The 24695-nt window shown below is 39.2% G+C and overlaps 1 protein-coding gene across 1 annotated transcript; it reads left to right on the forward strand.

Moving 5' to 3' along the window:
• The first annotated feature begins 1466 nt into the window (after window positions 1-1466).
• LOC117248632 (uncharacterized) lies at window positions 1467-19252 on the forward strand. The gene is made up of 31 exons (XM_078160920.1): window positions 1467-1732; window positions 3942-4068; window positions 4147-4220; window positions 4323-4472; window positions 4599-4731; window positions 5085-5152; window positions 5243-5315; window positions 5609-5667; window positions 5799-5918; window positions 6007-6123; window positions 6237-6441; window positions 6676-6810; window positions 7546-7650; window positions 7798-7860; window positions 8103-8240; window positions 9451-9623; window positions 11997-12129; window positions 12239-12393; window positions 12474-12597; window positions 14372-14439; window positions 14513-14603; window positions 14759-14790; window positions 14905-14947; window positions 15044-15120; window positions 15228-15347; window positions 15471-15599; window positions 15679-15898; window positions 15984-16127; window positions 16339-16437; window positions 16633-16695; window positions 16931-19252. The coding sequence occupies exons 1-31, from the start codon at window positions 1638-1640 to the stop codon at window positions 17066-17068; spliced, it is 3471 nt and encodes a 1156-aa protein (XP_078017046.1). The 5' UTR covers window positions 1467-1637; the 3' UTR covers window positions 17069-19252.
• The last annotated feature ends 5443 nt before the right edge of the window (window positions 19253-24695 follow it).

Raw genomic sequence — 24695 nt, forward strand, 5'->3', positions numbered from 1 at the left:
ACTTGATCACGGGCTTCAAGCTTAAGGGGAACCAGACTGAAGGTAACCTGAACCACACACTCGTGGACAGGCAGCATCATAATTATTTATTTCTCCATTGCCTTCAATACAATCCAGCCGCCACTGCTGAGAGAAGAGCACCACAAGATGCAGTAAAATGCCTCCACAACCTCCTGGATTACTGACAGGTGGAGCCCAGAACTATATGTCCTAACAGGTGGTGAGCAACGCATGAGCACCACAAAGGACTGTCCTCTCACCATGAGAGTAAGCTGTGTTGTAGGTGAGGTATTCAAGTTTAATGGAAACTGTAACTGAACACTAATGCAGTCAAACATATTTCGCTTTTAGTAGTTTAGCATCACGTGTATTATTATATGTATTGCTCTTCACCTTTCTGTACTATTAGAGTTCTTAATAACCTGTGAAGATTTTAGTAGGTGGAGTCTTCAATTAAGCCTCTGGTGGTTTTGCCTCTCCCTGCACTGTATTTTATTAATCATTTTTCTTGCCTTTAATTGTGTGAATTAATAAATTATAGTAAGCGTTTAGTCAGTGTGAAGAACAGGTAGGCACAGTGGCTTATCTTCCTACAGGCGATATAGGCAACGCTTAGGGCGCTGAATTGTATAGGTGAGGTGTTGTGACAAAAAGAGCTACCCGCTCAGAATGCCCATCAACACAAACTGCGCATGCGTAGTGCGTTTAAGAGACAAAATACCAAAAAAAAAAAAAAATCCAGAGAACACGCCCATATTTTAACCACATAATGACCTACTCTACTTTTAACAAAGATAATGTATTGCTTTTACCTACATTCATGACACTAGAGGTACATTCTGGTAGATGTGTCGCTTCCGGTGAGTCATTCTGAGCGGGTAGCTGTATTTGTCAATACACCTGCACTGGATGGGCACTTCACTGACGCTACAAGCACTTGAAGCACTCAGACTGACCTACTAACACAAACTGCTCATTCATGGTGCGTTTGCGTGACGAAAAAAAAAAACACCAAAACCATACCAGGTGACACAACCATACGTTTAACCACATTTATAGTAGCATATTCTGATGGATAATTCCTACCCTGTATAATGGCCTACTCTACTTTTAACCACATTGTGATAGATATTTCTACCTGACAGAATGAGCTGCTCTAGTTTTACCTACATTTATAGAACTTGTAGTCCATTCTGATAGATTAATTTCGCTACTGGTAGGTCATTCTGAGCGGGTAGCTCCATTTGTCAGAACAGACGCCAGCAAAACGTAATTTAAAATATCTATCTATCTATCTATCTATGTACATATATATGTATATATTGTATTATTGTAAAAAAAATAATTATCGAGACAAAAGAAACACACCACTTTTACTACTGCTTTACAAACACTTTTCCCGGTGTTACTTGAAGATACCCACGTATTTCATCATTATTTGATGTTGCCATGGTGTGTGACGTTTACTGAGAAAACGAAACTTAACATTAAAGTGGGTGAGACTAAATTGAAACTGAGCCCAAGCATAGTTTATGAAAAGACACTAAAAAAGTGTTGAGAGGAGAACTGATTTTTAAGATCATTATTTTTAATGTAACCTAATTTGAGTTGATATTCTGACTATTGTCTCGTTTATAATGGACGTAGCTAAACTGAACGAGTATGCACAGAGAGAGCGCTTGGAGCTGAAGTATGAGGACGTTGGATGTGTTGGCCCTGATCACATGAAAACGTGAGTTGCATTGATTCTTTACGAGCTGAAAAGTTGGGCATGTAGGATCTAAAGAGACCTGACCTGGGACTTAGAGGACATATTGTTTTATTAAATGTTAGGATAGGAGTTTCCCATGTTTTTTGTGTGTAGAAGAAATAGTGCTCTTAGTCATTAAGTGTCCTGGGGTTTATAATCTGCTGTTACCACATTTAAACCACACACACACATTAATGAAATATTATGTCAACAGTGCATACCTCCAAAACTGAGTGGAGATAATATCAAGTTTATATTATTTTACTTTAGTTTAGTTTATCAAACTTGAGGTTTATCAGGCACTTCCTGAAGCCACCAATATTCTTCTTCTCAATGGTCGTCTCCCACATCACATACTGTCTGATAAGTTGGTCTACTGCACACTCCACAGCAATGAAACCACAAACAAGCACTCAAACCGTTACACAATAAATACGGTGACCAGACGTCCCCGATTTCCGGGGACAGTCCCCGTTTTGGGTGAGCTGTCCCTGGTAAAAGCTGTCCCCGAAAATGTCCCCGATTTTGCCACTGAATGGGGAAAAATGCGTGCAGACTGAAACGCCAGTTATTACGGTAGTCAGTAAACGCATCGCCAGAGAAGACGTCGTCAGACGTACAGACGTTATCAGGAAGCACGACTAGACGCAGCGGCATTAACAACAACAATCTAGAGGCAGCAAAAAGGAGAGAAAAGGAGACCGGTGGCCGCGTTAAATGGTATGTTGTGTATGAACTTATTTATTTTGTGTGAGCTGGCAGTAGACTTGACTGTGTGTGTGTGTGTGCGTGTGTGTGAGAAGTGAGGTAAAGTAAGTATGATTGTAACATACAGTGCGTAACATGCAGGAGAGGAGATAGAAGGAGAAACTGGATGAATGTAGTCTGTCCCCCCTGATGAGTGACTTTTGTGAGTGCACTTTATAAATGTAGGCTTCTTTGATTTTAACAAAGTAGCATTTTGTTGTTGTTTAGCCTTGCTGATGCTGTTGCATGGGGGATACAGTTATTTTTATTGTATGAAAAAAATCATATCTGTAGTAGGAAGTTGTACTTTGGAAATTTGGTTTGGTACAAAGTGATACATGGTCTGAAAGGTTGAGGAACCTCTGATGTCTGCACATTTCAGACAGAGGCAATTACATATTATTCTTATTCTACCCAGGCTCCTGAGGTGGAGGCTACGGAGGTGGATGAATGAGGGGATCACGGTGATGTCATCCCTTTTTTTGATTGCCGCCTTTTGTGTCATAAATATCAGTTCAGGTATGAGTAGAAACCTTTGACCAAAAAAATCCATCCTCAAGCTAACAAGATTAAGATTTGTTTGATTGCAACTTTTTTTGTAATAAAAGCTGGTCAAAATACATGAAAAAGTACTTGTCCCTGTTTTTTATTTCATAATGATAATATTTAATGATTTTTCACCACCGCACTGAAAATGTCCCCGATTTTCATCTCAGAAATCTGGTCACCTTAACAATAAACCTTTCACATTTCATTACTGCCATATTCTGAAGAAGTATGAACTACTGAGCTGGAAAAACTTCATCATTTATAGAAAATATTTGTCTTGTATAAAAAGATAATGCATGGTTCAGCACCTCCTCCTCTATCTGGCATCGTAACCTTTAGATCCACTGCTGACAGAGCCACTAGAGAGGCAGCTAGGGGAGACTGCACGATCCCACTGAGAAAAACTGCATTCAGCCAGGCCGTTCTTTCATCAGTGGAATTCAGTGCCACAAACAATCAGAGAGTCTCCATCATATCACTCATTTAAGTTTAATGCCAAGAAATGACTTAGACACCCAAAGATGTGAACACTGATACCCGTAATATTTAACTGTAACATGTGATAATGGATTTTGTCTGTAATGGTATAATATGTGATCTGTTTTACATGCTGTATTTTACTGTTTTTATTTTTTCTAGGATGCCTTTTTACAGCTGGTGAAAGGACAGCCGATGAAAACTAGCCTTTCAGCTCATTTGGGTGCATTTACATTTGTTAAAATGTTGATTACTGCACACTGTGCCTTTCCTTCAATATATATATTTTTAAAGTTAATAAATACACCTTTGGGGATGCTAATCCAGTGTCCAGGTTTATGTCTTTGTAATGCAACCTCCGTCACATTACACTCTCATCATTTTGTCTTTTTAACACAGTTTAATCATTCCTCCTCAGATTTACTATCAGAGCAGTCCTGGGTGGTAAGGCGTATCCTGATGGTGCGGGGAAGAACAAGAAGGAAGCCAAACAGAACGCAGCAAAGAATGCTCTGAGAGTCTTGTTTGGAAAGCCAGATGACTCTGTAAGATTTTTACATCTCTTTATTGTTACACAAGCTGCACCCCAATATCATAATATAACTCAACTTTTTGTTTTCAAGCCTGGAGAGGAGAAACAGAGTGGTGCATCAAGCCAACCAGAGGAGGAATTGGATCCAAAGGTGTCAGACATCTGGTGAGCACAAACAGCCACAGCACATTGTTTCTGTTTCATTATTCTGATTCTGTTGGATTATGACATGTTTTAATTCTAATCCGATTTGTCTTGGTGTTACAGTGATAAGATAAGGAGCTTGAGTGTGAGAACCAAAGACAAAGGTCTTACAAAGACAAATTTCATAGGAATCGTCAACAGCTACTGTCAGAAAAAAGACAAACACCCTGATTACATCTTAGTGAAAAGATGTGGTCCATCTCATAACCCTCAGTAAGTATGACTGAACATGTTTAACCTGAACAGACACCACAGACATATTATTAAATCCTTTGATAGATTTGAGAGGGAAAACTTAACACCATAAATATATTTTCCCTGTTTCAAAACACAACACAGGTTTTGCTACAGATTAAGGATCGACAAGAAGGACTACCCTGTGGGTGAAGGAAAGACTGCCAAGGAAGCCAAACAAAATGCAGCTGGCTTTGCTTGGTCTGCTCTTCAGGAACAAACTGACTGGGATAGCAAGGTATTTTACATTCCCTTTAAATAATCAAATATACACTCACGCTCCCGGGTTGAAAATGCATGTGAAGCATCCATGTAGCTTCTTTGCAGCAACATCCATATTTGAAACAATGGCAGCTGTCATTGCTGCATATGACTCTTAACAGACATGGATGTACACATAGTGCAACTTGACTGGTTCGTGGCGGCATACAACCGTGTTACAGTAATTCCCAACTTACTTTTAGTTATTTTCTTACACTAACAGACGGCAGCAGAACTCAACACCAGCTACTATTGTATATCTTTTAAATGAAATGGTTAACTGGGGTGAAATTCTACATTAAATAATGTCTAACATTCTGTGCATTTCAGGTGTCCATTAGATCAACAGTGTCTGAAGATGGTGAACCATCTATGTTGTCAGTGCCGTCAGCTACCCCGTAAGGCCCTTACTGTAATTAGTAGGGGAGCAGACTATGGAGTTAAATAATGAGAAAGCTGTACTCATGTCTCTCGTTGTATTTCCATAGGGAGTCCCATGAATCATCAACACAAAGCACGCCAGTGATCACATTCAAAGATTCAACCCCATCTAAGGCTCAGGTTTGTTCTCTCATAATCATAAAAGAAAGGTAGGTGACGCAAAAATCAACACATACAATAGTTACAGACTGCTGCAGACTAGTAGCAGCATTGTAAGAGCAAGTAGTTTAGTTTAGGTCCATATTTGTGGTTTAACAAGATGAAACAATGACATTACATAACTACTCTTATATTAAGACTTAAACAGACTAGTAGCAGGTTTATAAGAGCAGGAAAGTTTAGTTTGTCTAAACTCAATAATCAGAGCAGGGTCCCAAATTTTAAATCTGTCTGTATCTCTTTTATTCTTTAAGGATGCTGTCAAAGACAAGAATATGGGAAATGGTCCAAAGGAGATATCCACCCAGTCAAGGTATTAAAAAAACATTTTTAATCTAGCATTTTGTACCGATGTGATCTCAAATCTCTCTCCCAATAACTGATGTACAATCAAGAAGGCACTTTTATGTTTTTTAGTCGTAACAATAGCATTAATCTCAACAGGTTTACCTCAGACTTCGATCCCATGGAGTGTCTTGGCAGAGGAGCCTTTGGTCGTGTTTACAAAGCAAAACACAAACTGCTGGACAAGTTTTATGCTGTAAAGATCGTCTGCTGTGACGAGTAAGTATGCAGCATTGAGGTTACAGTGTGCAGTATTTGTGCCCGTATTTTGTTTACTGATTTATTCTCTCGTTCACCTTTGGATCAGGAAATCTCTTCGAGAGGTGGGGACATTGTCTGAGCTCCTCCACCATAATATCATCAGATACTACACATTTTGGATGGAGGATTCAGGATACAAAGGTGACAATGACATCTCCCACCAGTAAGTATGATGCACTTACTTAAACGTACGTACTTAAAATCCAACATAACTTCGTAATGTTAAAGGAGAGTAATTATGTTAATATTTTCCCATTTTAAATCTTTCTTTTCTAGATCTACAGAAAATTCATCAGCAAAGTACCTCTATATTCAGATGGAGTTATGTGAGACCAAAACACTGAGACTGTGGATTGATGAGAAGAACGCTCAGCCTCTGCAAGACTCCAAGAGAAGAGAAGAAAGTCTAAGAATTGCTCAGCAAATAGTCAGTGGAGTCGAATATATTCACTCCGTGAAGCACATACACAGGGACCTTAAGGTGAGACCAGACTCTACTGTGTTGAGGCAAAGCTGATACAGAGGCTACCTGTATGTCACTTCAGTGTTTAATAGGGCTGGGTGATGTACAATTCCCCAAATGAGGACGTTGCTTTAAAAGCATGATATATGAAATTATCATCCAAAAAAACTAGATAGAAATGATTATAGACTGGAGACGCATATGTTAGATGTTGGTTTCCTTCAATCTTTGTTTTTGCTTTTCAATGGTTAGCCTGCAAACATCCTGTTTGGCCTGAATGGAGAAATAAAGATTGGGGACTTTGGTCTGGTCACCAGGGATGATGATGGCTCTTTTATGGACAGAACAGAGAACAAAGGAACCCCCATCTACAGGGCTCCTGAGCAAGTGAGATGATCTTTACTGAACAACAACACTTGTCATTCTTCTGAATTGCTTTAACAAATCTGTTTCTCTAATCAACCTAATTACACAGACAACCTACATGCATGAATTAGAAATGCTGCCAGATTTCATGAAACTCACCTGTCTTTACTGTTGAGGTTTAAAATGAAAAAGTTTACATCAAATGTGTTACAACTAGGGCTGTAGTGAGGGGTTTACACACAAAATTCTTTGAGCATTATATAGCAGTTCAGAACACAACCTCACCTAACCCACTACTCCAGAGTGGCACACCACCCCTCCTCTCAGAATCAGAATCCCATTTATTGTCGAGTAAGGTTTCACACATAGTACAAGGAATTTGCATTGGTGTTTTGGTGTATTACAACAAACATAGTACTGAAAAGTATTGGCAAGTACCGGAAAACTCGAGAAATATAAATTTTTAAAAAAGGAAAAAAATACAATACAAATATGAACATTTTGAAAAAAGCAAACTTTTGAAAATATGTACAGTATATCTGTTAATAAGATGAATAAGCTGTACAGTTTTAGAAGTAGTTGTTTGTGCAGGAATGTGCAAAATATTGCCCAGGGAGTGTGCAGAGCATCACATTATGTTAGTCAAGAAGATGTGCATTAAGTTAATGCGTAGAGACAGTGTAGTGTCTCTGTGGTTTGTGGTTTGAAGCAGGCTGGTACATGACTTGTCAATACTGTGTTTTTGTTCTATCACAGTGGAGGGAGAGGAACTATGACCGAAAAGTGGACATATTTCCTCTGGGGCTGATATACTTTGAACTCCTTTGGAAACTCCCTACTGGCCAAGAAACACGTAACACTGTGTGTTATTATTACAGTTATTGTAGCATGTTTCAGTTTTCTTGTATTTATGTGTAATGTTCAACAGAGCTTAATTTTAATTATTAGTCAATTTCAGGTGAATGACTAACACATTCTTTCATCCTTTTATCTCTGCATTAATACCAGGTTTTGTTTGATGCCAGAAATCAGAAGCTCCCAAATGACTTTTCACTGACTTTTCCTGAAGAGGTAGATTACCATATTCTTATTATACTATATTATTTTTTTTATTGTAGCAGCACAGACAATAGTGTTTTCAGAAGATATCACTCTCATTTCCAAAGTGTAATAATGACATTATTATGTTGCACTACAATTAATTATTGTACTGTGGAGTCGAGGTAGCAAGCAGTATTTTAGTATGACAGCATTTATGATTGTTGGTACGAAGATCTCAGGAGCAGTTGTTGTTTTTTGTTTATTTTTTGCAGAACCAACTCATCAAGTTGATGCTGCATGTGAAGCCAGAGGACCGTCCTGAAGCAAGTAAACTGAGGGCAAACCTGGAGAAGTGGGCGCAGACATTCAACTCACAAAATGTCTCTGAGGAAAGTTACAGCTCTCTCTTGTGATGTTTGTGATTTCATGAAATGAGTTGATTACTGTTATGGGTATGATTTTGAAGGGAAATGGTTAATGTACTGCATTTTGAAAGCACAAGGCCTCACATTCACCCCCCACACACACACACATGCACCTGTGGCAGTGGGTGGCAGTTTGGGGTTCTTCAGCAAGAATGTAAGAAAATCAGACTTTCATGACATTATTCCTCTAATAAATCTGGAAGAATATTGGTACCCTTCCTCCCATTTGTTAAGAGGAATAATCTCCCTGTCATTCCTGATTGAAGCAACTTGTTAGGTGGGCTTCAATAGTTTACTGTTAGCTGACCAGTGTGTGTGTGTTATTTTTTCCTTTTTATGTTTATGGTTGTGTTGTTTTCCTGTAAGTTGTTTTGGGGTTAAGCAGTATAAGTCAGTTGTCATTTTTATAATGTCTTTGTACGAAGAGAACATGTATTTTTTTTACTTTTTATAAGTGCTCTGATGATACAATTTTATGTTATTGTAAAACCTGTTGAGAAAAAAAGACACCTCAGTATGCAGACAGGAGGTCAAATCATCAACCATGCAATTAATGAACGGGTTTTATAAACAGGGAATGAAACATGAAATCAAATTTTATCACAATTTTAAAAAGTAACTTTTGCTATAACTCCCATCTGTCCAGCTTTTGTTCTAAATAATCATGTGCGGGTACTTTCTTTGTTCTCAGTTTATATTGTATGCTATGATGGAAAGAGTCGTATGTATTTAGAGATGTCACATCACAGTCTTTGTTTTGTACTGAATATATGAAGTTTGAAAATAATGGTTACACACAGCAAAATGGTCATTTATCCACAGTTTTTACTTGAATTATATTCATATTTTCTGTTAAGAGGAGAAGCTGGTTACATGTCTCTCGTGTGTATTGCATGCCTTATTTCTAATAAAAAAAATGAAGAAAAAAACAAGTGTGTGTGTGTGTGTGTGTTTTACATCTGTATAAATTATATTCAGTTTAACTGTCCCTTCACTCCCTCTATTGTTTTGTATGGTACCATTATTCTTCTTTCAGTAAAGTTGATGTAGAAAAGCAATTAGACATTTTAAGTGGGCTCTGGGTGGGTTATTCTTATTCTTATATGTCCAGTTTGTGGCGGTAACGCGCCAACTTGTTTGCCGCCCCAAAGAATGTCTACGTCACTGGACTGTGAGCAAATCGGGACAAGTGTGAGCGCCATTTAAATCTGACCAGCAGTGCAGAAGAACGTGTGTACTCACAGTTTTCTTATTCAGGATGGAGGAAAATAAAAATTACATTGCTAAACTACATGAGTTTGCACGGAGAACACGCTGTGAGCTGAAATATGAGGACGTGAGATGTGAGGAAACTGACGGCATTAAAAGGTATGTTTCGCGACTTGATAGTCCCACAAACTTCCTGTATCAATGTCCCGGGAACTACTGTAACCTACGCTTACTTTTCAGCGGTGGGGAAGTTAACTAGACATGCACTTGTAAAAGCAAACACCAGTTGACTCCTTTATTTCTTGTAAAAATGAAACGTAAGTGTTCACCGAGTTCACACCTTTGTGCGCATGTCCATGTTTTTGTTGCTGTCCCTGTGTGGTCAAAAAGGGAAACACCCGCTAATTCAATAGAGCTTTATCACAGCAGACATTTTGATTTGTCATAGTACCAACAACACAAGCACCACAAATAACATAAATGGTGGTTCTGTAATAGTCAAGTGTCCCAGTAAGTCATGCCAGTGTGACAGTGAGCCAGCATGCACAATACCAGGACCCTGAAACAGGAGCAGCTACATTTTATTAAGCATTTTGTGATTTTTTTTTTTACACCTGTGCTTTAACTAATGTGTCAAATGTTTTGTGTTAAAAGTAAAAGCATAGTATCGCGATACTTTTGTGTGGCAATATGGTATAGTCACACAGTGCCAAGTATCGATTTGTTTGTTATATAACTCAACTCAAATTTATCTGTAAAGCACATTTAAAAGCAACCCACGTTGACTAAAGTGCTGTACAAAAGGAATAAGATGCTAAAGACTGTCATGTACACAGCTCGCACATTTAGAGACACAACACACACAGACACACTTCAGAGAAAGCCAGATCACATTAAAGGGAAATTTCGGTTTATTTCAACCCGTCTCCTATCGTCCTAAATTTGTTTCAAGTGACTAGTGACATAGAAATAATAGTTAGCATGTTAGCCGTTAGCCTAGATACAGCTGTAGCGTCAGACCTGTTAAAACGTAAGAGAACGGGCATACCTTCAAGTGTAAAGTTAGTCCACTAAACAAGCTTTTTTCCCACAAAGACCGCCTCATATCGTTAGGATAAATGTCAGAGAACATATAGAAAATGACATGTAAACGTGTTGTCTTACCTTACCGGTGTGCTGCCATGTTTGTTTACCATCTAGCTCTGCTTTCCAAAGCGCAGCCGAAATATATCTCGCCAGCTCTAGATAAAGCCCAGCTGGATACTAACGTTACTCCAGGTGGAGGTGTCTCGTCCTCGGTCACATCCAGACCTTGAAAATAAGGCTGCAACTGGTCCCATTCCTTGCAACAGAGGCATTCCTCTTCTGTGGGCACTGGGGCACAGCATTCACAGGTACACCACCAATCTCCAGAGCTACGCAGCCTTGCAGCAGCCATTCCTCCTCTCTCGTCCTCTACCTGTTGCGCCTCTCTCTCTCTCCTCCTCCTCCTTTCTTCAATTTCACGAAGCTCTTTGTCAGTGCATTCTGGCTCAAATAAATAAGGGCGGCCATCAAACTCTGCAAAATCAAATTCCTCCTCCACAAAGTCGAAGTCTGGCAAAAAGTCAGCCATTATTCTATAAATCTTTCATAAAATAAATGAATGAACTTTTCAGGCTACTGTCCGGTTCTGCCTTCCAGCTGTTGCTGCTTGTTCAGGCATTCTATGAGATTGCTGCTTGTTCTCGCGATATTTCGGCCGCGCTTTGGAAAGCAGAGCTAGATGGTAAACAAACATGGCAGCACACCAGTAAGGTAAGACAACACGTTTACATGTCGTTTTCTATATGTTCTCTGACATTTATCCTAACAATATGAGGCGGTCTTTGTGGAAAAAAAGCTTGTTTAGTGGACTAACTTTGCACTTGAAGGTTGCCCATTCACTTAACGTTTTAACAGGTCTGATGCTACTATGTGCCCCGGCTGTATCTAGGCTAACGGCTAACATGCTAACTATTATTTTTACGTCACTAGTCACTTGAAACAAATTTAGGACGATAGGAGACAGGTTGAAATAAACCAAAATTTCCCTTTAATAGACAAATACCAATTCAAGTTTAGGTAGCCTTCTACAAGAATATTGTTTTTTCACTCCACTAAATACATTTTGCTGCAAGGGACATCATTGCAGTTGAAAAAAGTAAAAACCCGCAATATATCACAACATATTTAAAATCGCAATGATATTATATCATATTGTGTATTGTGATAATATTGTCCCATGGATCCTCTGGTGATTCCACCTGTAGGATGGTTAATAGGGCATACTGTGGTATTCTGTTGAATATCTTAATTGAAAAACAAACCATGGGCATAAATATAAATATATTTAGCCTACATACACACACACACACACACACACACACACACACACCCCCCCCCACACACACATACTGATGTGATGGTTAGAAATTCATTTTTAATGGATGTTTTTATTGTACCAACACTGTCTCAGGTCACCTTTGCTATAACTTAACAATTCTTCAATAGATTCTTCAAGAGGGCTGTGGTCAATGGTCAAGGCTTTCCTGTTGGTGAGGGGAACAAGGCAAAGCAAGCCAAGCAGAACGCAGCTAAAAATGCCCTGAGATGTTTGAGTGAGAAGGAGAATCAGAGACCGGTGGTAAGATTATTTCTTTGAGAAATTTGAGAGATCATATACAGAGCATGTCTCAATTATCCTGGCAGATGGCAGTAGTTTCTTAAAAAAATGTATTTGTTTTTTATTTCAGACAGAAAATGCTACAAAAAATCCCACTGCACCAGTTCATCCCACGAGTGCTGCCAAAGTCAACTCTGTAGACTTTCTCAATGAACATGCTCAGAAGAACAGGACCGGAATAAAGGCTGTGGAGTCAACCAGACCGAAACAAAATAATGTGGCTCAGTAAGTTTTCATACTGCATCCAGAGTCATTCATGGCTGTTTAGTCATTATTAAAACTGCATTTTGTTTGTGTAATATTAGATGCTGTAGCTTCGTGCTTGGTGATAAGGAGAATCCAGCTGTCACTGGGAAAACAAAGAGGGAGGCTAAGAAGGAAGCAGCAAAGCGTGTATATGACGAAAAATATGTCAGTAAAACTACAGAGGTAAGTAGGAGTTTTTCCTGGTTTAATTGAAGCACTTGAAAATTGCAGAAATTGTAGGCAGTCCTTGTCGCTGAGGTCAGAAACTAGATTATGATGTTGTCTTAAATGATCAAGGTGTCTTTCACAAAAAAAGACTACCAAAAACATACAGGACAGGGGCGTCAGTAGCGTAGTGGATAGTGCTGGCACCCCATGTACAGAGGCACCTGCCTCGCTACAGCGGCCGTGGGTTCGATTCCGATTTGCTGCGTCTCACTCCCCACTCTCTCTCTCTCTCTCTCTCTCTCATAAAAGTAATCTTTTAAAAAAAACCATACAGGACACATTTTTATTATACTAAACTTCTCAAAAAAAGTTTGGAAACATTATTGCGGTCAATTATTTCTCCCCTGTAATAATACTAATTGGTGTTGTATTATATATCATTGGAAAGCCTGATTAGTCACTTTTACAAGGTATAACTTGTAAGGATCGTGCTTCTGTGGAATGAGTGTGGAAGATCCATACGCAGCCACAACAGCTTGGCACCTCCTCATGCTGGTCACCAGCCTGGTTACTCTTTGCTGTGGGATGGCACCCCATTCCTCAACCGGGATCTGTTGAAGGTCAACCAGCGTGATTGTGTTGTTCTCTCTAGAATGTACAGCGCACCCAAGTTGATCCTACAAGTGTTAAATGGGGTTGAGGTCTGGATTCAAGGCAGGCTGTTCCATCCTCTCCACTCCCAAATTTTGGAGGTACTCTGTGATGATCCTGGCTCTGTGGGGGTGGGTGTTGTCATCCTAGAGGATGGAGATATCAGACTGTATTGATATTGCCTTCAATGATGACAAGTTCTATTTTGACAGTGAGAGAGATACCGCCCCACACCATCACACTGCCCCCATTGAAAGATGTCAAGCGATCTGTGCAGCAATCTGCATAGCGTTCTCCACGCCGTCTCCATACTTTGATCTTGCCATCCAGCCTCTGCAGACAGAACCTTAATTCATCACTGAACATGGCGTTGCCCCACATTCTTAGGTTCCACTGTCGGTTCTGTCGACACCAGCGCAAACAGGCCTGACAGTGAAGGGCAGTCATTGCAGGTTTCCTGGCAGCCATACAAGCACAAAGACTGGCCATGTGCAGTCTGTTCCTCACCGTCTGATCAGAAATCTGTCTGTGGTACCGTTGGGCAAATCTTGCCTGTAAATCTCTAGGAGAAAGCCTACGGTTCCTCAGTGAAGCAAGGGTGAGGAACCGGTCTTCTTGGGTTGTTATCTTCCTACGACACCCACTTCGTGGTCTGTCTTTGACTTCACCAGCCTCACAGAACTTGGTCCTAAGTTTGGAAATGGTACCAGGGCTGACACCAAATAATGCTGCCACTCTGCGTACTGAACACCAGCTTCCAGTTGCCCCATTGCACTGGCCTTATCCTGAAGGGACAAACATGGCATGTTGATGCTTGGAGCACACACAAACTCAATAAAGTTGCAGGGCCCATGCACACAAGTGCTGTCAATTGGGTGCCAATCAGGTGCCAGTTGTTGTTAAATGCACGATCCTTACAAGTTGTGCCTTGTTGTAAATGTGACTAATCAGGCTTTCCAACAATATAAAATACAATACCAATTGGTATTATTAAAGGTCTACACTTATCACTGCTTAGCTTTTTTGAAATACCTTATTATAAAACTTATAAACCATTGTAATACTCTGTAAACTCCAGCACAGCTGAAAATGTCTATGAAAGATGATAAAATGCAGAAAAATTCCTTTTGTGTTTCAGATGGTCTCCTGTTCAGCTCTATTTGATAATGGTGCACCAGCCAAACCGTCCACACCACCGACTACACCGTAAGTCACCGACTGATTGTAAAGTTTGATTTGTTGAAATGGTTTGCTAATATCTCACTTGGTATTTTCCAAGGGAGTCCAGTGATCTACAATCAAAAAGAGTGGCATCAACTTCATGTGACTCAGTTGTTTTCACCAATTCATCAAGTCCTCCCATGGATCAGGTCTGTTATTGCCTCTCTAATCCCCAACTGTTACCATTAAAAATACATTTGGGTAATTTTAATCAATAAATTAACCCCAATAAAATGTCTGAGAATTTGGTATGTATTTGAAAATGTCAATAGCACCATTTTCTGTATTTCTTCCAATTACAAAGGACCAAAATCCTGTTGTGAAGCCCAAAAGTCGGTAAGTCACCTTAAGACCCACTCTGAAGCGACAGTACATAATATTCTACAAAATATTATGTCAAAAATGTCAAAAAATAACATTAATGATGCTCATCATTTTCCTATCTTTTAGAAAATTAATACGTTTCCAAGATGCCTGTGAAAGCAGCAATGAGGTACAGTGGCCATGTTGGAGATCTGAATCATTTTAATGATTAAGTAGTGTTTTCTACAATGTAAGCTCTTTATCATGATTTATTTTGTCCATTTAGATTGTGATTATTCCCAGAAAAAGGAGCACAGGAAACAGCCCCAGTGAGAATATATCAGCTCAGTCAGAAATCTCAAGGTAATTAAAACATTAAAATGCTAGACATGTATTTTCTTGGTATGAATTTCCTGTAGTGTTTAGTTTGAGTGTTTGTCAAACAGCTGACATTTATTTTGTTTAAGCAGGTTTACATCAGAGTTTGACTCTATACTGTGCCTCGACAGAGGAGCCTTTGGTTGTGTTTTCAAGGCAAAACACAAACTGACAGGGAAGGATTATGCTGTAAAGATCGTCCTCTGTAAAGAGTGAGTCAAATATTACGTAATGATGTTCCATGTTTTTAATGCGCACTTCACTGTATGATATATAATTTATGTATGCTGTGCAAAACAAGTTGCAAGTTTCAACTTTGTTATTCTTTGGATCAGAAAAGCTCTACGAGAGGTGATGGCTTTATCAGACCTCAGTCACCGCAACATTGTTCGATACTTCTCAAGTTGGTTGGAGGATTCAAGATACCAATGGGACAGTGCAGATGACAGCTACAGCACTTCACAGTAAGTCACATCCATTTATTAAAGTCCTTACTTACTGGAGGCGCAAAATTTCTTCATTTATCTTTTCTTACTTTTCTAGGTCTTCTATTGATGATTCATCGGTAAAGTGCCTCTATATTCAGATGGAGTTGTGCAGCACCAAAACACTCAGAGTGTGGATAGACGAGAAGAACGCTCAGAATGTGAAGAAATCTCTGCAAGACTTCAAGAGAAGAGATGAAAGTCTAAGCATTGCTCAGAAAATAGCCAGTGCAGTTGAGTACATTCACTCCAAGATGCTCATCCACAGAGACCTGAAGGTGAGACGAAGAGAATAAAATAATCATTTATTACATCACGTCCATCATGAGGCTACAGGCTTGTTTATTTCTCTCCCACGGTTAGCCTGCCAACATCATGTTTGGGCAAGATGGAGAAGTGAAGATCGGAGACTTTGGTCTGGCTACTAATGAGAACGATGACATCGCTGAGAACCAGATAGAGAGAACTGGTTACAAAGGAACTCCATCTTACATGGCTCCTGAGCAAGTGAGATGTTCTTTACTGAGCCTGTTTTATTTAATGTAATGTAATGTGTCTGATGTTCTACAAACAAACACATCTATACAAATCAGAATGGCTTTATTAATTACTTACAATGACTATGAGCATAGCTGGTCATGTTTAATATGAAATGAAAAAGAAGAGACAATAAGATGCCTCATGCATTTTGTTAACATTGTGTTCATGTTTTTAACAGAAGACCCAGAATTATGACCGAAAAGTTGATATATTTGCTTTGGGGCTGATATTCTTTGAGCTCCTTTGGAATATTCCCACTGTTCATGAAAGACACGTGGTGAGTAGTTGTGCCAGAATCCAAAACTGTGCTTTGAGCATCATTATCATTAGTTCATAACTTGTTTATGTTCAAGTTTTTGTAAAGGCACCAGGCATGTTCATCAGTTATTCAATTATTTCAGGTCAGTAGAGCACATTGAGCAACTTATCAGTTTCATGTTCTTTCTCCTTTTTATTGCTGCATGACTTCCAGGTTTGGAAAAACGTCAGAACACAGAAATTTCCTGTAGAGTTTCAACGTAAATTCCACCAAGAGGTAGATCATTTTGTTCATTTTGTCATTTGTCATTTTGAACTGCTATTACAGTTGTCTCTCTGTTAAACCTCAAAAGATGAGGAGCCAAAATAAGACCATTGCTTGTGATAATGACAAATACACAGCAGAGCAGATAATAGTATTTGGGAAATATAGCAATCATGCACTGTCAGTTTGACATAATAACTTCATGCAACTTTCTTTCGTGTGTGTTTGTTTGTTTTTCATGTTGCAGTACATTATAATAAAGCCAACGCTGTGTGAGAAGCCAGGAAAGAGACCCGAGGCAAGTCAGCTCAAGACCGACTTGGAACAGTGCTCTCGCATGCTCAACACTCAAGAACTAGTGCGTCGTGGCAGCAGGACGGTGTGATGATTTAAAAAAAACAGTTGTTTATATCATTCTACCCATGTAGATGAAGCTGAGGGGTATTCCAGAAAGCAGGTTTAGTGAAAACTGAGTATGTTAACCCTGAAATGAGGGAAACTCTGGGTTTTCAGTTCCAGAAAGAGAGGTAAATCAAACTCTGAGTCAATCCCCATGGCAATTGACTCTGAACCTAACCTGCTCTGTCTCCTCCCTCTTACACGCTGTTTCCTTTCCTCATTCATTCCGTCCGTGTCAAAGCTTGTATCGAAGCGCATTAATTAGTGGAGATTTACCGTCTCACAGTCTAAATCCTGCTGGATATTAGTTTGTTACTCAGGACTGTCTTAAGTTACTGAATTTATGCACATCAATCATTTCTTTGGACATCAGTTTTTGTCTTTTACATTCAAATATTACACAGTGAGAATTCACCCTCAGCTCAGAATCAAACCTCTGTCCTTTTTATATTTATTATTTTTTTATAACACTGTGCACAAGGATCAGACTGTCAGTCTGTTAGAGCAGCTCCCAAATGTTTATTGCACATAATGTGTAGGTCTAATTATTTAAATTTTAAAAATTGGTATGAAGCTTTAGACACGTAGTATCAATGACTAATGATCTCTATCACTGATGTCATTGGTCGCACTGAGGGAACATTCCTATAGCCTAATATTGGGGATTATATGTTAATATTTCTGAGTGAGCAATGGTGCAGCGTTTCAGTGTCTTTAAATTTACTACATTTGTAGCTGAAATAAAGACACTGAATGCTGTTGAGTCAAGATACAAATAGATGTGCAACATTTTAAAATCTACTGTATTTTAACCTCAACGTCTTTTCAAGTGCAAATCACCAAACATATTATTACTGGGACAGATTGTGAGTTTACAGTCATGTCTTTATGTCTTTGATCTATAGCCTAGCCTATATGTTTTAAATCTTCCTATTTTTCAGTTGCTGCCTCCGGTGTTTTTCCCCATCAGATTAAATCTGAACAACATATTATTATATATTATTAATATAATGTAATGTATCTACAGCCTGATACACAGTCAGATTCCACCACTTTATCTTCATTAAGGAAATGTAAGTCTGATAAATGATGAATAAACGGACAACACTGAATAAAACTTTTTATTAACTTTATGGTTAACTTATTTACACTTTCCTTGCTCTGACTCAGGCTCTTCTTTTAAAGATAAACGTGCACCATCTGCTACACAGCATTAATATCTTTACATCCACTGGATTAAAATGGAGGCGCTGTCTTTTATTTACCTGTTGCCATGGTGAATCGTGGAGTCGGAGCTCCATTGATGATGGCTTTTTATTGTCGGCTTAACTCAGAGTGAACATACTCAGAGTTGACTGAACTAACACGAATCAGCTGTTCTGGAACCGGTAACTCAGAGTTTCCCATCTCAGGGTAAATCAACTCAGATCTCAGGGTTAGACTCAGAGTTTGTTGAGCCTCCTACCTGGAATACCCCTCTGGTCTGTTAGGATCTCCAGTGTAGAGCTCAACCGATTCATTGGTTTGGCCGATTAATCAATGCCGATAGGACTTTATGTGAATTATTATTAATGGCGGAACGGGGTTCTGATAGTAGCCGATGGCTGTATCCTCCACTGGTCACGTGGGTACAGCCATAAGGATTTTGCACAGCTTTACTTCTCAAGTAGGGGAATAATAAGGTTGCTGGTTTTAGAATAGCATTACGTGCTTTCTCTGTTTTGCCAGCAGGAGTGGTCGTTATATTTCTGCTGGCATTAAGTAGCAAGCCCATCACTAGCAATGTGTGTTAAAAATATTTCTATTAATCTAAACAACTATTAAGTGATAATTACTTTGAGACTGGGTGGGGCCGGTTCTCAGTGCACTTCGGCCATAAATGCAAAACAAACTCTCATTCTCATTTTTCACCGTACGTCAGATATGATTTTCTCAGAAAGCAATTATCCCCGAAAATTCCCAGGGAATAGCTGGTTTACCGCAAGGCTGTTACACGACAACAGTCCTCAATACCCATATGCATTGGTTTTCAATTGAAAATAGTGGGTTTAGTTACTCTTTACTGTATACAGACACTGCCAATGTTTGTAATTCATTTTTCTATATTGTATTTTCTTTCAGTTTTCAGAACATAACTGAGTCTTTCTATGTAATAAATCTCTTTAACAAAGGTCTAGTCTCTGCTTTTGGTTTGGGGACTCCACTTAATTAGCATGTTTTTGTAACTGATTTATTTGGTTACTGCTCTTTAAACTTAAACACGACATCAATCCTCATAGCTTCCTGTGTCACATTACTTTTTGACATTGCAACACACATAGGTATTTCATCAATATATTTATTAAGATTGTTTTACAAAGATAAAAACCTTGTACACATATATACATGTATGGTCACACCTAAAAAGGGCACACACATACATATTGCAACAATACACTAACAAACACTAGGTGCATTTAAGAAAGGCACTTGAGTACATGAGAGTCCTTCCAGATGTTACAAAATGATCTTGTCAGGATGCAGCATATGATTGTGGTCCTGTACAGTGTATAATTATGCTGTCCCAGTTTTATACAATAAGTAAGATAACTTATTGGTCTTAATATACTGAATGTAACGCCCCCACATTCTCTGAGATATTTCCTGTTTGTCTTTTAGAGCATACGTGATGTTTTTCCAATGGTAAACATAAAGACACTTCTTTGAGCCATTGTGCAATACTCGGTTTTCCGGTCTTTTTCCATGTTAGAGCTATCACTCACTTTGCTTGTAATATTCCCATGTTTATGAAGATTTTTTCATAACGGTTTATGTTGGATATAGGAAATAGGTTATATAGGAAAAAATTTGGTTCCATCACTAGTCTCACTGACAAGATCTCCTGTATTATTACTCTAACCTCTTCCCACAATTCCTTTATTTTTGGACATAACCATAGACAATGGAACAATGTACCTTTATCTTCAACACATCTGTTATGGAGGTCAGGAATCTGCATGTTAAATTTATTGTTTTTCAAAGGTTAAGAGTCTTCCATCCCCCCCAAAGATATCTTTCACTCGTCCCACCCCTTGTCTGCCCATATTTGAAAGCCACCGTCAGCTCTACCTGGAGCAAAATAGTTTTTGCCCCAAACTGGGCTAAAAAATGGAGAGGGGAGGGGTTTCTTTCAGATATCTTTGAGTAACATGCAAAACACAAATCAATTATAGGTATTTCATAACATACTTTTAGTACTCTTTACCAACCCTCCCAAAAACGGTCCAGTTTCTGACTGTGCCGCACAAAAGTGCCGGACTTGATATGACATTTAAACAACACTGAAATATAACAAAGGACCTAAGCCATTTTATATGAAAATAATAAAAACAATTAGCATTTTCTAGTGTTAGGAAAAGTCAAATTAAAATACTTCTTTCATTTTAGAGTATAGTAAGTACATAAGTAGACTGAAAAAAAATTTAAGTGCATAGATGCACATAGAGTATGTTCACTAGAATACTGTGTGGATACATTTTAAACCAATGTCAAATTTCGACATCAAGATATTTGTAAAATATATAGTTGAATACACCACATGGGGGCAGTCTTGCCTTCTTTTTATGTCATTAATATCCCACCGTTCTCTATGTCCCAAGACTGCTGTTGGATGACTGTCGTGTTTTGATGATTATTAAATTGTGAGTGAACCTAAATAAATACATTCAACTACAATAGAATAACAAGGACAAAACACACATATGTGTTGTGCATTAAAACAATAATTGCATTTGCTCAAACAAATGGTGAAACAGTTTAAAACAAATGTGCACAACTGTTCAGTTTAGGATGGTGTAAAACAACAGTTTGCACACTGACTGAATTTTAGACATTGTTGTTGTCTTTTGTGGTGTGGCCTGTAGGGGGAGCTGTGTCTCTGTGTAGCTCAGGCTGTTCAGAGCGTGGCTGCAGAATCGAGGCCTCCTCAGCCTGTGGGTGAGAAAGGTTTATTCACAGTGAGAGGGACAAAACCGAGGGAGCTGTGTGACATTTAATCATGCCTCCGGCGCATGCTTGATGATTAGCATCTCTGTGGAAAACAACAATAACAAGTGCCAAATGCAGGATCCCACACAATCACCTGGCTGCGGTGCACACAGTCCCATAGGCCCCGATAATCAGCACAAATCAGCTCCTGTGGCTCAGTGTGTTCACTCAACAATCATCACACTGCAAAGCTAAAATGTACTTAGCGTCTGTGGATAGAAGCCATAGGCGGATCAACGGCCTTCATGTAGATTGAATAACCTGGTTAATTTCTGTTTTATCAGTCATGGCCCTACCTCATTGACTCACTGTAATAATCTTGTGGTGACAGCAGCTATAAGGAGGGGAAAAGCTGCTGCAATAAACAGTTTGTAAATCCAGGATTACTTTATCCTCCTTGTTGGATGCCTGTAGAAAACACTTTGCACACTGAACATCTTCAGGAGTTCTCCCTGAATTACTGATTTAATTGCAGCCTCCCTTGTTGACTCACAACTTTAAATAACATTAAAAGAATAACCAGTGTCCAGTGTGTAGGATTTAGGGATCTATTGGCAGTAATGGAATATAATAATATATCAATATCAGTTTCAGGTGTTAATACATTAATAAAAACACCGTTATTGATATCAATAACGGTATCACTCACTATCTGTATCTATGCAATGTAAACATGCTAAAGCTAATAATGGGTGACTATCAAGAAACAATTGTTGTGTCGCTGAACCTTGACAGTTATTACTGAGCTGAGTTTGATACTTCTGTTAAATGATGTTGTTGTTAGTGCACGTTTTATGGCTGTTTTAAGCCATATAGTCCTGAAGTTTTAAGTTTGTTTTCATCTTTTATGGTTGTAAGGAGAAAGGGGTGGCAGCTTCTTCTGTAACAGATTGTGTTCAATGGGTATGTTCTTGTTTCAGGCCCCTAAATCGAAACCATATCATGGCAGACTTTGTAATATCGCCAAATATGGTATCGTTGTCCAAAAAAATGATAACATATAACATATCGTGATGAAACTGGTGATTTACACCTCTAGTAACTAACAGATATCTGGGGTCATTTTTGTGTCTATCTAATGATCATAAGTCAATCATTCACAAACTTCTGAGAGACATAGATGCTAAATGCTCCCATGTTCACTAGCTTGTTGCGAGCACCAAAGGGCAGGTAGCCATTGGTGCTGGACAGCCAGCATTCAGTCAGTTTATCACAGTTTTTGGTTGGTAAATGACGCTTTAAGAGCAGTGACAGTGATCAAAATAGTAAAGTTGCATGCCATAGAACCACAACAATGACTTAAATTTATTTCATTTTATTCCCGAGATAAATCAAGTGTGCCCAGTTTTGTTAATGTACTCATGTGACAGTCAAAATTTAATTCATGATTAAATGGTATTTTACTTTCTTGATAACTACCAACAAGTGCCTGCAGAATTTTTCTTTTTTATTTGAAGATGTCATTTAGATATCAACTGGATGAGAAAACTTTGAATCATTCCTCCCTTGACATTTACACCACCAAAACAATGTACTCTCTCATTTTAGCTGTATCTAAGATAAGAAACCTGGTATGTTTCCAATCTTCCACAGCTGTCGCGCTTGTGCGAGCAGGGTTATTGGATGTATTGAGGTCACTTCCTTTGAGAGCAGTGTGGGCACTGAAGCAGTGCTCTAGTCAGTGGCCTGGACCATGTAGCCGGGGGTAAAATGGACTCACCAGTCAGGAGCGCAGCAGCGGAGTGTCTCCCCAAAGTCCCAGGGGTCGGAGCAAACGATTACTCTGTGCGTAGCCTCATTGCAGAAGCAGCAAGCAGAGTTTGTTCTGCTCTGTGTGTTTTAGGAATCCGCCTTGCTGCAAAGACAAAACTATCACCCACCAGCAGACATCAGAATCAAAATGACAGTTGAGGATACACGTGAGTTGTCAGATAGTGTTGACATCTTCCCTGCCTGTACATATATTTCAGAAGTTTCTGTTGTTAAGTTATAGCCCACTTAACCTCTGGTGAACTGCAGTCAACTGGAGCATGACTGCATGCTGTGCCTTGCCTGAGGTCCCACTTGGCTTTTACTGTGGACTTTCCACCTCTCCAGAACCACATCCTGCCACTGTCCACTCCACTTAAGCGACACCGCCAGTGTTGTTTAAAGGGCCAAACCAGTGCATGTTTTAACCTATCTGTTGCAATTACTGACATTTCACAGTTTCAGATCTTGTTTCAGCTCATTGTTCTGGTTTTACCACCCACAATGTTACTGTTTTGCTTCATTCTAACTAATTCTGCTGTTTCAATGGAAAACATGCACCATACACTACAGTGAGACACCCTCTTAAACTTAAGATTTTTGGGAATGGATGCATGAGCTGTAGTAAACCGGTTAAAGGACCAGATGCATTGCCTGGATGGAAACTAGAGGGTGGACATTACACTTCTGTGACAATACCACTCCGACATCAGGGGTAGGCTAACCACTGTATGAGCAAAGTGCAAAATGGGGGCGATTAGCTAGCAAGTGGGATACAAACATGGGACTCACATGCACGCGTAGCTGGACCTGCTACCAAAACAAAGAACAGAGAAGCTTGGATTACAACACACACAGAGGTAGCGTGACTTCATTCTCTGCTCAAGACGCTATTACGCCACAATATCTTTACATAACATTATATTACATAGTAGTTGTTTGCAGCTATATTAATGTTCTAAATGTTGCATACAGCCCCTTTAAAACTACAGTACAACCCATTTAACTATATGTTGAACAAAGATATCAGCTAACGAGAGGTGTTCCAGGCACATTCCACTGGTGGGAGGGCCCTGGGTAGATCCAGGACACGCTGGAGGGATTACATATCTCGTCTGGGACTTATGAAATCACGGCTGATGTCAAATTTACATTTATCCCGGATACATTTATGGCAAAAAGTTCAAATTTACCCTGAAATACGAATGATCATGACAGTCTGCAGAAAATATTGTTTAATTTATTTCACATTGTGCCAGGTTAATCTACAGGAGACTATTTCACCAGATATAGTTTGCGGTGTTTTTCTCCCCCCCTAGAGATTCTATTAAATATAGGACAAAAAGATCTGCTGTCACTTTTCCTTTTAAGCCATTACAATCAGGTTGGAGCTGTGTGTCTGAGCTCCCATTTTTAGAGAAAAACACCTTGTGTTCACACACACATCCGCCTGATTCAGCTCCAGTCAGCAGAGGAGATCAGATCCTCTTCACACCTACAGTACATCCTCCCCCAAGCTCTTGTCCTCTAGTTACATAAAACTCATTTCATGTGAGAACTCCCAACTGGTCTACATTAAATGCACTGTAAATCAGAGACAACACACTTGGCAAACTTTGCTCCACATCTGCCAAATATTCCTTCATATATTACAATATTCATTCTCACTTCTTATATTTACTCCTCAAAAATACCACCCCAGCGTCTCCTGAGAGTAGGCCTCTCAGATAGAGGAAATAATATTTTCACATCACACGATGTCTTTGGTTGGCTGTTGTTGTTTATCACTGCTGGATAGACTGTGGCAGCGGCTGCCTTGCTGCCTTTTCTTCTCACGC

The sequence above is a fragment of the Epinephelus lanceolatus genome, chromosome 17, assembly GCF_041903045.1.
Source record: "Epinephelus lanceolatus isolate andai-2023 chromosome 17, ASM4190304v1, whole genome shotgun sequence".
NCBI classification, from domain to species: domain Eukaryota; kingdom Metazoa; phylum Chordata; class Actinopteri; order Perciformes; family Serranidae; genus Epinephelus; species Epinephelus lanceolatus.

Bases quoted from the DNA above. Each gene is read 5' to 3' on its own strand.
- LOC117248632 (XM_078160920.1), top strand. From the start codon at position 1,638: ATGGACGTAGCTAAACTGAACGAGTATGCACAGAGAGAGCGCTTGGAG. The intron at 15,348-15,470 runs GTGAGTCAAATA...TCTTTGGATCAG, and splicing joins AAGATCGTCCTCTGTAAAGA to AAAAGCTCTACGAGAGGTGA. The intron at 16,438-16,632 runs GTGAGTAGTTGT...CATGACTTCCAG, and splicing joins CTGTTCATGAAAGACACGTG to GTTTGGAAAAACGTCAGAAC.